The sequence below is a fragment of the Myotis nattereri genome, assembly GCF_964212035.1.
Source record: "Myotis nattereri genome assembly, chromosome: X".
In the NCBI taxonomy this organism is placed as follows: Eukaryota; Metazoa; Chordata; class Mammalia; order Chiroptera; family Vespertilionidae; genus Myotis; species Myotis nattereri.
Window position 1 is genome coordinate 32,801,482 of NC_138078.1, and position 14,524 is coordinate 32,816,005.

At 45.0% G+C, this 14,524-nt stretch overlaps 1 protein-coding gene across 1 annotated transcript in view; it reads left to right on the forward strand.

The window, feature by feature from the left end:
* The window catches only part of CHM (CHM Rab escort protein), a 283,722-nt gene that overhangs the window by 214,007 nt on the left and 55,191 nt on the right, over window positions 1-14,524 (forward strand). Inside the window, exons 10-11 of the mRNA XM_081115452.1 lie at window positions 13,199-13,303; window positions 13,710-13,773. Of these exons, the coding sequence (XP_080971578.1) occupies window positions 13,199-13,303; window positions 13,710-13,773 (169 nt within the window). The remainder of the gene's footprint in view (window positions 1-13,198; window positions 13,304-13,709; window positions 13,774-14,524) is intronic.

A 14,524-nucleotide genomic window follows, 5' to 3' on the forward strand; every position in this document is an offset into this window, starting at 1 on the left:
CTACTTTGTGCTCTGCTACAGATTTCAGTTGCAACAGATGGATGAGAGCTGAGGGTTTAAAAACCAAAGTTGGGTAGTTTACAAATTTTAATGTGCTGTAGGATCACCAGATAAACTTGTAAAAAACACCATGTGGATTTTTGAACCTCACCTTTGGGGAGTGAAATTGGATAATGTGCTTAGAGTACAGCCAGGGCATTTGCAGTTTTAAGGTACAGGCCAAGTTAATCTAATGTAGTTGCTCTTTAGACGGCACTGAGAAACACTGATCTGTAAAGTAGAGTTCGGGATCAAGCCTATGGTACTGTGTTTCATGCTATACTGGGGTCTCTGTGTCTTAATTCATTCTAAGCCCACATCAAGGTGAACGTTCCAGATCTACTGGCATTAAGTCTGATTTTTAAATAGCAGACAGAATGCTAGTGATTTAACATTTCTTTTATAACTTCATAGAAAGACCTCGAACATAACTATCTAACAGCTCTTAAGGCATGTATGGTCAGGTAGCCCTTGAATGAGAGAAGACCTGAAACTTCATTACTGCCATGAATGACAGTGGACAAGTCACTCTAAGCCAGTGTTTTATCTGTAAGATGGGTTAGGTGGATTCCCCAAGTCTCCTCCCAGATATGCCATGCTTTCATTGAACTAACTGAAAGTACCTAGAAAGTACTTAGTTTTTTCTCAACATTTAGAAATAAATTATCTTCAAGTGTTTTATATGCCCAAATGTAGGCCTTACTTGCATACTGGGTAATATTCAGTCCCAGTTAGAAAATTTTTAAAAATTAACAACTGTATGTGTCTACTTTTATGGGTATAAATGGAATAACAAAATGTCTACTTATGCTATTTATTAAATCATTTTATTAGAACTCCAGTTTTCTAATGAATATATTTTTCTTATTCATATTGATTGTTTAAGATACAGACATTTTGGATTCTAGATATGATTTTCTTATTGGAAATTTATTCCAAGCCATAACATTTATTTCTTTAATAGTAGGTCAGTTTTAAAAATTTTTCCTGCATTTGTAATGTTCATGATATCTGCAATATTCTCACTATACTGAATTGTTTAAGTGATCTTCATAAGTTTTGAGAGACAATACTTGAAAATTATAAATTCATACCATCCTAATATATAAAAACCCTGGGTCATATAGGCCAGTAACAACCTAGGCTCAACCAACCGGAAGTCAGTCCTGTAGTCAGCGCTTCTGCTGCAGGCACAGTGCCCCAGCACTGACTGCTGAGGGGTCTGCGAATCAGAGCCAGAGAGAGGCGTGAAGAGAGAGGCAGGGTCTGATCCGTTGCCACTGTGGGAGCTTTTGATCAGCACTTGCCTCTCTCTCCCAGTCTGGCCAGCAGCCGCACCTCCGTTTCTCTCCAAGCCTCCATCGGGGCTGCTGAACAGCCCCGCCTTTCTGATCAGGCCTCGTTGATAGGCCCAGAGACGCTGACTGGCATAGGAACTGACCAATCAGAACCAAATGTGGGTGCTGTGAAGAACCAATGACTGCCTAGGAGGTGGAGCTTTTGACGTTGCTTGGCATAGGAACTGACCAATAGGAACCAAATGTGGGTGCTGTGAAGAACCCATGGTTGCCTAGGAGGCAGAGCTTCTGGTGCTGACTGGCATAGACCCAGACCAATCAGAACCAAATCTGGGTGCTGTGGGAGCCAATGGCTACCTAGGAGGCAGAGCTTTTGACACTGATTGGCATAGAAACTGACCAATCAGAACCAGATTGGCCAGCAGAGGAGGGCAGTTGGGGGTGAGATCAGGCCTGCAGGGGAGGGCCTTTGGGGGCGAGATCAGGCCAGCAGGGGAGGACCATTAGGGGCGAGATCAGGCCAGCAGGGAGGGCAGTTGGGGGCAAACAGGCTGGCAGGGGAGGGCAGTTAGTAGCAATCAGGCAGCAGGCAGAGGCATTTAAGGGCAATCAGACAGGCAGGCAGGCAGAGGCAGTTAAGGGCGATCAGACAGGCAGGCAGGTGAGCAGTTAGAAGCCAACAGTCCCAGATTGTGAGAGGGCTGTCAGACTGCCTGTAGGATCGGGCCTAAACCGGCAGTCGGACATCCCCCAAGGGGTCCCCAATTAGTGAGGATGCAGGCTGGGCTGAGGGAACATCCCCCCCTCCATGCACGAATTTTGTGCACTGGGCCTCTAGTCACTAATAATTACCAAATTTATCTAAAGCTAGCATTGATTGAAGTTAACTCAGGCTAATGTATCTTTCCCAAACACCCAAACACTACTTTGTTATTCCTAATCAAATATTTGAGAGAGCTACCGGTAATAAGAGGTATTTTGTAAGGACTTAATGTAAAATGAGGGATAATTTCTTGAGGGATAAACCTTGAAAACATATTTGGGCATACGTAGCATATATTTCTTTTTAAGGAATCAGGTTACCTCAAACCACTGCTTATTCTAGGTGTAATTAGGTTATTAGTCAAGGAATCTGTGAAGATTTACATTTATCGCCTTGTGGCCTTAGATTTTTTTTCTTTCCCTATTTTTCTATGTGGAGCACTTGACATTTCTCCCCGTTGGTGTAGTTAAGAGCTACTCATGCCTCAGGTCTAAGATCTAAGTTTATTTCCTGCTCCCATGGATTAGATCAGTACCCTCTGTCAGCCCCTAAGTCAGGTCCCTTTGTATGATTGTTTTTAAGTTTCTTGTAAAAAAAGGCAGGATCTCACAACTATATCTCCAGAACCAGAGCAGGTTTCTATCACCCACTATACTCACTATTATGTGTGAAATGAATGAGTGAATGAATGAATGCTAAAGACTGATACTGTTTTTGTGCTTCTCTTTTAACCTCCATTGAGGAAAGCAAATGGAAACATAAATGATCATAGCATTGTGATTAATTTGGTGATTATACATTAAAGTATTGTATAAACTTTGAGAGGAGAAATATGAACTATGTAACCAAATGAATACTTATTTTCAGCTAAAACTTATTTTTCATTTTTGCTTAATTTGGTTTTCTTGAGATCTACATTGTGCCCTCTTTGCTATATTGTGCATTGGCTCTGCTTTCTTAATTTTCAGAGGTATCAGACATAGGTATCAGTAGTTCTTTCCTATACCCTCTCACTAAATTCTAATACTGAACCCCTCTGTTGACTATTTTTGGAAACACTGAATGTTCTTATTGAGCAGCTTTCTTTTCCTTTGCAGCTGTGCTGACCATGTAAAACTCCTGTAAATTAGATTTGGTCATTTAGCAATACAGTATTTGATATTAGGGTAAGGTGTGGATAACCTTGGACCAGATATATCTGTAATCAATAGCCTGAATCTAATTACTTCAGCTAGTGTTCCTTGGGTACTTCAGCTCTCTCAATTACTTGATTTCCTCCTATGACTATTTCTTGGAGATATCTTTTTTTTGATGTCAGGAATGCCTATACCTTTCCTGTATATTTCTAAGTTAGTAGTGAATAGTATGTTAGTAATTCTGGCAGTGGTTTGGAAGAAACACTGATCGAAAGAGGTTCTTTACCTCCTGAGAGATTCTGTATATTTATTTCTGCCTCTACACTGTTCACATAAATGGAATACTTCCATCATTATCTATCCACCCATTTAGCCATACATGCAACAATTATTAGTTACTAGAGGCCCAGTGCACAAAAATTTGTGCACTGGTGTGGCGGGGTGGTCCTCAGCCCCACTTGTGCCCTCTCACAGTCTGGGACCCCTCAGGAGATAACGACCTGCTGGCTTAGGCCCACTCCCGGGTGGCTGAGGGCAGGCCCAATACCTAGGTGCAGCCCCTGGTAGGGCTAAGAGCCGGGCCGATTGGGGAGTTGGGCGCCACCCCCTGTCATGCACAGAGCAAGGCGGATTGGGAGGTTGTGATGCCACCCCCAGTCACGCTCAGGGTAGGACCAATTGGGGGGTTGGGGCACCGCCCCCTGTCACGCACAGAGCAGGGCCAATCAGGGGGTTGGGGCACTGCCCCCTGTCACTCACAGAGCAGGGCCAATCAGGGGTTGGGGCTCCATACCCTGTCACACACAGAGAAGGGCCAATCATGGTGTTTGGGAGCTCCCCCCTATCAGGCACAGAGCCGGGCTGATCAGAGGGTTGGGGCGCCTTCCCCTGTCACGAACAAAGCAGGGCAGATAGGGAGGTTGTGGCCCTGCCCCATGTCACACACAGAGCTGCAGGGCGATCAGGTGGTTTGGGCGCTGCTCCCTGTCACACTGCTTCAGGGGCCAGGAGGCCTCACAGCTCTGCTGATCCCAGTGCTGGGAGGCCTCACAGCTCCGCTTGACACTGGGGCAGTGAGGCCTCGCTGCTTAGCTGATCCCGGTGCTAGGAGGCCTCGCGGCTCCACTGATCCTGGTGCCAGGAAGCCTCGCGGCTCCGCTGATCCCGGATTCGGGAGGCCTCGCAGCTCTGCTGATCCCGGGTTTGGGAGGCCTCGCAGCTCTACTGATCCTGGTGCTGGGAGGCCTCGCTGCTCCGCTGATCCCAGTGCCAGGAGGCCTCCTGGCTCTGCTGATCCCAGCTTCGGGAGGCCTCCCGGCTCTGATCCCAGTGCTGGGAGGCATATGACCCTTTTACTATATAGGATAGAGCCCTGGTGCACAGGTGGGGGCCAGCTGCTTTGCCCTGAAGGGTGTCCCCGATCAGGGTGGGGGTCCCGCTTGGGTGCCTGGCCAGCCTGGGTGAGGGGATGATGGTTGTTTGCAGCTGGTCGCACCCTCTTCAGGGTGGGGGTCCCCACTGAGGTGCCTGGCCAGTCTGGGTGAGGGGCTGAGGGCCGTTTTCAGGCTGGCGGGTGACTGAAGGTCCCAACCTCTCCTTTTTTTCTTTTTTTTTTTGATTCTGGGATTTATTTACCTTCTATGGCTGTCACTGGAACTGAGTGCCGGCTTTAGCTCTGAGGCTCAGCTTCAGCTCTGTGACCTCGGCTGCTGTTCTGGGTTTGTTTGGCCTCTATAATGGAAACACTGTTTCAACTCCAGCTCCGAAAGCAGGTTTCTGGGGTTTTGTTTAGCTTCTATAATTGCAACATTTTTTCTTAGACTGCAGCCCAGAGCCCAGCAGCGGCGGGCGGGGAACCTTGGCTTCCTCCTTCACTGGAGAAGCAAGCCTCCTGTTCGTTTCAGCTGCCTGGCTGCCAACCGCCATCTTGGTTGGTAGTTAATTTGCATATCTTGATGATTAGCCAATGGGAAGGGTAGCAAAGTTATGGTTAATTACCATAATAATCCTATTATTAGATAGGATTTTCTGTGTGCCAGGCACTGGGGACACAGCAGAGAACAAGTCATGGACTTTAGAGTCTATCAGGGATCATTAAAGAACAAATAAATTATGGAGATAATTACACAATGAGATCTGTTCAATATGCAGATCTGACTCTGTCTCTCCCTGTGTAAAAAGTTTCACTATCTTTATCGCACTTCGGAATTAAGACCATTTTATATGACACGTGAAACTTAGGGAACTGGTCTTTGCCTGCCTCTCTAAGCTCATCTCTCTTCTCCCTCCAGCATCCACTTCCATTTTATTGTCAATTAATACTGAAATGCGTGTGGTTTCTTGTACTTCTCTTTCTTGCCTCTGTACCCCTGCCTTTCTACCTGCAGTGTTCTCCTTATTTGCTTGCTTAACTGTTTTTCATACTTCAAAAACAGCTACCCTCAGTTGGGTACTCTCCTGCATCCTCATCTCTTATCAATGGATTTGGGCATCCTATCTAATAAAGAGGGAATATGCTAATTGACCCTCATGCTGTCACAAAGATGGTGGAGCCCACAGCCAATAAGGAGGGAATATGCTAATTGACTGCCACACCCTCAAAGATGGTGGTGCCCACAGCCACAAGATGGTGGCGCCCAGTCCCCTCAGCCTCACTGGGGTGGCAGGTGCATGGCAAGGCTGGGCCCGCCCCCAGGCAGGCCCGGCTGCTCTGCGAACCTGCCTCCGGAGTCCTCCAGTCCCCTCAGCCCCCCAGCCTCCCAGGCCGGCCCGAGGTGCAGGCAAGCCTCAGATGGAAGCTGCCCAGCCGATGCATGAGGTGCAGGCAAGCCTCGGATGGCATCTTCCAAGCCACCCAGGGCTGGCCCGAGGCACAGGCAAGCCTTGGATGGCGGCTGCCCAGCCGCCCAGGGCTGCCCGAGGCTCAGGTAACCAGGGCCAGCCGAGGCTTGCGCTGCCAGTAGTGGCAGCAGCAGAGGTGTGATGGGGGCATCACCTTCCCCTGATCGCCGGGTTGCCTTCCGCCCCTGAGGGTTTCCAGACTGTGAGAGCGGGCCGGCCGGACTGAGGGACCTCCCCCCTCAAGTGCAAGAATTTTCATGCATCAGGCCTCTAGTTTTCTTAAAATTGCCTTAGAACAGTGGTTGGCACATGATTGTTTTGCCATACATTTATATCAAGCAGATGAGCTACCAACTTGCTAGAAGTCCATTGTCTTACGAGACTAAACAAGAGTCTAAGGCAGTCTCAGTGAATATGGAGAGAAAAGGTGAGTTTGAAGAAATCTTTGTAAGGTAGGATGAAAATTGACTATCAGATTAGATGTAGAAACAGAGATTCTGAGCTAGGGAAACTATTAAGTGCTGGTCATGTCATTACCTAAGATAGGGAATTCCAAGAGGGTAAGCAGATGAGGAGCCATGATGAACTCTGTTTGGGGCATGCTAGGTTTAAAAAGAATTTGGAATCTCTCCAGAAAGAAATGGATAATAAATGTTTTAAAATATGGATACAGAGCTTGGGATTGATCAGAGTAGGTTAATGGTGTTTGAAACTATTGGAATGTATTTTTACCCAAAAGAATGAATGATAAGTGTTTTGGAAAGGTGTCATTGAAGAGGTGGCATGTGAACTAATGTGTTTGAGAAATCGTGGAAGGACATAGTGAGTAGGGAGAATTATTTTGTTTAATTCAGTGATTGGGAATCTTCTGATTTCCTTAATTAATGTTTTTAAAAATTATTTCATATGCGATTTCTGCACTCCTTACCATACAATTAGTTAGGATATTAATTCTGAAGATCATAGTGATGCCTGTTTTAATGTTATTTTTTCTCCTCTGGGCCAAATTCCAGATAAAGAATTTTTGTCTTGTTGAATCTTTTCTTCCTTATCGCCATTTTGATATTTATACCCTTGTGTCATTGCACTAAGAATTGACTAAGTATTGTGATTTAGAAAGGTCAGCTCTAGAAATGTTTCGCCTGGCTTCAGTGATTCTTATGGTCAGTTTTGTCATTGTGTCCCTGTACTTAGGAACTCCTATTTTGCTTCACCTCAATTTACTATTTATGAAGCTCAGTAAGAACCTCAACTAAATCCAAAATGTTGTTAATCTTTAATGGCTTCCTCAGGTTCATGTGAAAGGGGTTGGCGGGAGGGTATTTTAATGTCTCTGGCAGCACTGTTTCATTTGGCTCTTTTCCATTACCTGAATGTCATCTAATTTCCTATATTAATCTTGTAATACAAACTCTAAGTCTAGGTCCCAAGTCAATATTCCTTCCTACATTGTCCTCCCAATTAGGGCAAATATATGACAGTAAGTCAAGTGTCTGAGGGGTAAACAAATCTTATCACTTACTTAAATGCATCTTGCTTTGAATTGTTCAGGCCTAGAGCCTTAGTGCGTCAGAAGGAGGCTACCAGGTGAGTTGTGTTATTATTATCTACCAGACTGACAGAGCATATGTGACCATAACCTCAATTACTGCAGATATCAATATATTTCTTTCTGTAGCAATAGCTCTTGACTTTTCTCCATGTAGCACAGAATAGAGATACAATAGTAGCAGTGGCACACTTGACGGTGATTCTTCCCTGGGATTTGGGAGCTTATCAGAATCTCCAGGGGTACTTATAATTTGAAAAAGTCCCCCAGGTGTGATTCTGATTTGCTTCCTTCTCCTCCTTCTCTGAGAATCACTGTTTCATCCAGAAGCCTCAGCATACATAGGAACATTTGTTAGTATATTGCCCTTGCATTGTTGAACTCCCTAAACCTCATTTCCCCATACTTCTATTTTGAGTGGTCCCCAGTTTCTTCTAATACCATAACTTCTGAAACCAATGTCTACCTGTCACTAAAGGTATAACTACCATTGAAGCAGTCCTACTAGAGTTTGGATTCCTACAAAGCAAAGGTACTCCGTAGCTTATGGCCAGGTTTAATTGTGTGGTTTATTTAAAGGGGAGCTTTTTGCAAAGACTTAGACTAGAGTCCACGATTTATATTAACACCCCTCCCTGCCAATGGTAGTCCAATATTTTATGATGAAAAATTTCAAATCTATGCCACAGTTGAAAGAATTTCAGGGTGAACACTTCTATATCCACCACCTAGATTCCACAATTAACATTTTAATATACTTAATCATATATCTACTCAAAAGTTTATCCCTCTGTCCATCATTTCACCTTTTTAAAGCATTTCACAGTAAAGTTCAGATATAAGTACGGTTCCCCCTAAACACTTCTGCATGCAGATAATTAACTAGAGTTTAATATTTATTTACAGCTTTTTCTTTTGATGAAAATTTCCATGCAGTGCAGGTGCCCAAATCTAAGTGCTCATTAGCTGAATTTTGACAAATAATATATCTACTAGTGGCCCAGTGCTCGAAATTCATGCACGGAGGGGGGGTGTCCCTCAGCCTGGCCTGCACCCTCTCAATCTGGGACCTCTCGAGGAATGTCCGACTGCCGGTTTAGGTCCGATCCCTGGCAATCCAGGACTGCTGGCTCCTAACTGCTTACGTGCCTGCCTGCCTGATTGCCCCTAACCACTCTGCCTGCCAGCCTGCTCACCCCAAACTGCCCCCACTGCTGGCCTGCTCACCCCCAACTGCCCCCCCCCGCCACCCTGATCACCCCCAACTGGCCCCCTCTGCTGGCCGGCCTGCTCACCCCCACCTGCTCACCCTGCCAGCCTGATCACCCAGATCACCCACAACTGCCCTCCCCTCTTGGCCCCTAACCACCTCTACCTTGGCCCTGCCACCATGGATTTGTCCAGAAGAACGTCTGGAAGGTCTCCTAGAAGGTCTCCCAGTCTAATTTGCATATTACCCTTTTATTAGTATAGACTAGAGGCCCGGTGCACAAAAATTTGTGCACTCGGGGGAAAGGGGGGGACCCTCAGGCCGGCCTGTGCCCTCTCGCAGTCTGGGACCCCTCAGGAGATAACGATCTGCTGGCTTAGGCCTGCTCCCGGGTGGCAGAGGGCAGGCTCAATACCTAGGTGCAGCCCCTGGTCAGGATCAGAGCAGGGCTGATTGGGGAGTTGGGGCGCCGCCCCCTGTCACACACACAGCAGGGCGGATCAGGGGGTTGGGGTGCCGCACCCTGTCACACACAGAGCAGGGCCCATGGGGGGCAGTTGGGGTGTCGCTCTCTATCACCCACAGAGCAGGGCCGATCAGGGGGTTGGGGCGCTGCCACTGTCACAATCAAGGGAGGGCCGATGGGGAGGTTATGGCTCTACCCTGTCACACACAGAGCAGGGCCCCTTGGGGGGGGGTGAGTTGGGGTGCCGCACCCTGTCACACACAGAACCGCAGGGCGATCAGGGGGTTGGGTAGCTCCCCCCATCAGGCATAGAGCAGGGCTGATCAGGGGGTTGGGGAGCCTTCCCCTGTCACGAACAGAGCAGGGTGGATAGGGAGGTTGTGGCCCCAACCCCTGTCACACATAGAGCCGCAGGGCGATCAGGGGGTTTGGGCGCTGCCCCCTGTCACGCTGATCCCGGTGCTGGGAGGCCTCGCGGCTCCGCTGATCCTGGTGCTGGGAGGCTTATTACCCTTTTACTATATAGGATAGAGGCCTGGTGCACATGTGGGGGCCAGCTGGTTTGCCCTGAAGGGTGTCCTGGATCAGGGTGGGGGTCCCCACTGGGGTGCCTGGCCAGTCTGGGTGAGGGGCTGAGGGCTGTTTTCAGGCTGGTGGGTGACGGAAGCTCCCAACCACTCCTGTTTTTTATTCTGGGCCAGCTTTATCTCTGAGGCTCCAGCTCTTAGGCCTCGGCTGCTGAAAGCAGGTATCTGGTTTGTTTGGGTTCTATAATCGAAACAATGTATAACTCCAGCTCTGAGATCCCAGCTCACTGAAAGCTGGTTTCTGGGGTTTTGTTTAGCTTCTATATTTGTTACAATGTTTCAAACTGCAAGCTCAGAGGCCGGCAAGGCAGGTGGCGAACGTTGGTTTCCTCCGTCACTGAAGCAAGCAAGCCTCATGTTAGTTTCAAGCTGCCTGGCTGCCGGCCGCCATCTTGGCTGGCAGTTAATTTGCATATCACCCTGATTAGCCAATGGGAAGGGTAGCGGTCGTATGCTAATTACCATGTTTCTCTTTTATTAGATAGGATAGAAGCCTGGTGCACAGTTGGGAGCCAGCTGGTTTGTCCGAAAGGTGTCCTGGATCAGGGTAGGGGTTCCTTTGGGAGGCAGAGCAGCCTGGGCAAGGGCCTGTGGTGGTTAGTAGGCCGGCCATGTCCCCATTGTGGTGGGCATCCCCATTGGGGGGGGGTGGCCATCCTGGGTGAGGGGCTGAGGGCTGTTTTCAGGCTGGCCATACCCCCATTGAGAACCCTCACCCCATGGGAGAGTGGCCAGCCTGGGTAAGGGGCTGAGGGCCGTTTGCAGGCCCCTCCCTTGGCGGCTGGCCCAGGCAACCCAAGCCTCCCACGCTCAGGCCGGCTCTGTGGCGGCTGCCCACAGGCCCCTCTTTCAGTGGCCGACCAGGGCAGGCGGGAAGCTTGGCTTCCTCTGTCACCAGGGGCGACCCAAGCCTCCCGTCCGCTCCAGCTGGCTCCGTGGCCACCGCCATCTTTGTCCCGCCGATTTGTGTACTCACTCCTGATTGGCTGGTGGGCATCGCAAAGTGATGGTCAATGTACATATTTCTCTTTATTCATGTGGATACTAGATGCTCTGTGCACAAAATTCATGCACTGGTAGGGTCCCTTGGCCTGACCAGAAATCAGGGCCTATCAGGTTCCCCACCTCTTCGCCTCCTCCTTCCGTCACTCCCTCAGCACCCCACCACCACTGCTGGTTGCCCGCCATATTCCGCTCTGCTCCTTGTTGATCAGTGCACATCATAGCAAGCAAGCAATCTCCATCTCCCAGTCAAACTCCCAAGGGGACAATTTGCATATTAGCCTTTTATTATATAGGATAGTCTAAATCCCTATCAAAAGATAGAAGATTTTAACACCCTCTTATTTTCTGCCCCGATTATTCCCTCTTGACACTATATAATCTCTGAATTTAAGGTAAGGAAAAAGCTTGTCAGAGCTCTCAGGACTAATAGAGATCAATTGTTAATGATGGATCAGCAGATTTCTCTTCCCCATTGCCTAAAGTACCTTGTGTTTTAAATTGTATATGAATGGCCATAGCCAGTTTCGCTCAGTGGATAGAGTGTCAGCCTGCAGATAGAAGGGTCCTGGGTTCAATTCCAATTAAGGACACATGCCCAGGTTGTGAGCTCGATCCCCAGTAGGGGGGTGCAGGAGGCAGCCAATCAATGATTCTCTCTCATCATTGATGTTTCTATCTCTCTATCCCTCTCCCTTCCTCTCTGAAATCAATAAAAATATATTAAAAAATAAAATGGCTAAAGCCATAATTTTTTTTAAATGTGTATGAATGGTTTAAAACAGTCTGAATGTTTTACTTTTCTACTTTTTAACTAATTATTTTACAAAACACAGTATTGAGATATAAATACCTTATATTTATTTAGTTAAGTATTTTATAAGGCAAGAGTTCTAGTTCAATAACATGTGAGGAGGGATACATCGGAATATATGTTGGGAAGAGAAAGGAAGTAGATGTGAGATGGCAAAAATCAAAAATACTAATGTAATATAGCATGTATTAATATGTGGTTAATTGATTAATATACATATTATGTATCTCTAACATCATGAGATATCATAGTCTATCCCAACAGTGGCACACCATTTGTTCAAGAATACCAGCATATCATAATATGCCTGTAAGAAATACACCTTAATTTCGTCTCAGTATTGGTTTTGGATGTTTGTCCTTTTATAATGCCTTCATACCTGGTAAATATCTCTTGTTTGGCTCCATTTTAGAGTGATACAGCATATTTTAGTTTATACTATATTTAGTTAAAATGTGGTATAGATTTGAAATTATCTGCTTGCATTTTATTAGGATATACGTGTAAGTGTATTTCTAATAAAATAAATTCTGGTCCCAAAAGGAGAAGCTGTGGCAAAAGTTAAATTGTGATATTTCTATAATGAAAAGATACAGCAAACATGCAGACATTTGGATATAGTTTCTGAAATATTGCATACTGGCTTTGTCGGTGCTGGTAAGTCCATTTCAAGGATGTTGCCCTTAGTCCATTAGTTTGGATAATGAGCCCTATAAAGTACATTTATAACTTGTGGCACTGCAAGGAGATGGATTCTAATTTTCATCCTTTTATCTAGACACATTGAAAGAAGGTCAATGGAGGGTTCTGTATGATTCATTGTCCCAACACATATCAGATGACAGAGACCTGATAATGTCCATGCATAATTGTTTTCCTTATTTGGAAACAGCACTTGAAAGAAATCTTTCTATGATCATCCTTTGAAGTAAAGTGGAAACAGATATTAAAAGAAGCTCCAGGCCTTTTTTGGGGTGGGGTGTCTAACATATTATCACACATGTGACCAGAGAGCTATTCTTGAACAAAAGAGAAAGCAACATGTAACAGAAAAATAGAAAGTCTTTAGTGGCTTTTACAGGCTGTGAATGATATAGCAAGATATTTAATCAACTTTTATCTTCCCCTTCCCTTAAGTCTGTTAAGAACAAAAAGAGCCTTTTTTTTAAATTAAGGAAAAAGCTTCTGTGTTCCTAAACATTAGAAAAACTCATACTGTATACTTGTCCTAACTTTGTCTTACTTATTAATGACATTCAAAATAAATATTTGAGTTTTATCGCACATTTATTTTATAGTTCAAAAGACTCCAGATAGCAATAAAAGTATATATTCTATATATAATGTCTGTGTTTTTGTAAAAAATGTGAAATTATAGGCAATTTTAAAATCTAAGAAATTGGTTTTAGATTCAAAATTGGTAGTTGATTATGTTTATTTGCTCAATTATGTAATCAATGAGAACATTTTTGCTCTGCTTGTCTTCTTTGTAGATGCAAAGCAATCATAGATCAATTTGGTCAGAGAATAATCTCTAAGCATTTCCTTGTGGAGGACAGTTACTTTTCTGAGAACACATGCTCGCACGTGCAATACAGGTAAGGCACCACATCACCCACTGTCCAAGGGAAGGTGAAACATAGAAAAGTTTAGCTTTGTGATTACATTGAAACTTCTATATAACCATTGTTCAAGTAAGATGCAAATATATACCAAACAAAAGATAGTATTGAGTATGTTACCATTGTTCTCTTATAGGGTCTGGTTTGGGGGGAACTTAGCCTAATTTTGACTCCTTTGTATCAGCTGGGGTTTGTCTGCAGGTCACATATCCTTCCTTTCATGAGCCAAGAAAAGATTAAAGCAGAACTTGACTCTGTTTGGGGAGGTGACACTTTTATTGTGACTTAAATCTTTGAAATATGCCTTCTGGTGGTTATATAACTGTAAATGAAACTTATCCATGGAATCTGAATCACTGAATAACTGTTTTGTGCATTATAGGCAAATTTCCAGGGCAGTCCTAATTACAGATAGATCTGTACTACAAGCAGATTCAGATCAACAGGTAATTTTAGTCTTGTACTTTTTAATAACATGTTGCTAATTTAATCTACATGGTAATATGTATAAATTAATATTGGTGAAATAAAATATAGTAAGTTGTATGTGCTAATTTTTAAAATATATAATGGCAATTATGTAATAATCTTGGTTTCTTAAAGATTTCCTTCTAACAATAAATAATTGTGCCTTGTATAACAGATTTATGCTAGGAAAATTGGATTAAATCCTAGTGTTCCAACAACTATTTCTTTGGAACTGAAAATAGTTATGAGAAGAAAAAGATAATCCCCAGAGAACACATTTTAGAATCTTGGAGGAAAAGACTTCATGATAACTAATGCTATGGTACCGGTGGTAAGCCCACCATTAGGCCTGGTGTGAATGAGTATCAACAAACATTTTCATTTCTGGTACTTCTTTATTGCCACTGTTTATTTCAGTACCCTCTTCAGCCTCCTCACCTCCAATTCTTTTGGAATGTCTCTATACCTGTGGTTTTCCCTCAGTCTATTCACCTAAATTCCAGAGGTATGCTCCCTTCTCCTGACCATATTTTACACTGACTGATAAAATCAGCTTACTCAGCCCTAACTGGTTTGGCTCAGTGGATAGAGCATCGGCCTGTGGACCTAAAGGTCCCAGGTTCGATCCCGGTCAAGGGCATGTACCTTGGTTGTGGGCACATCCCCAGAAGGAGGTGTGCAGAAGGCAGCTGATCGATGTTTCTCTCTCATTGATGTTTCTAGCTCTCT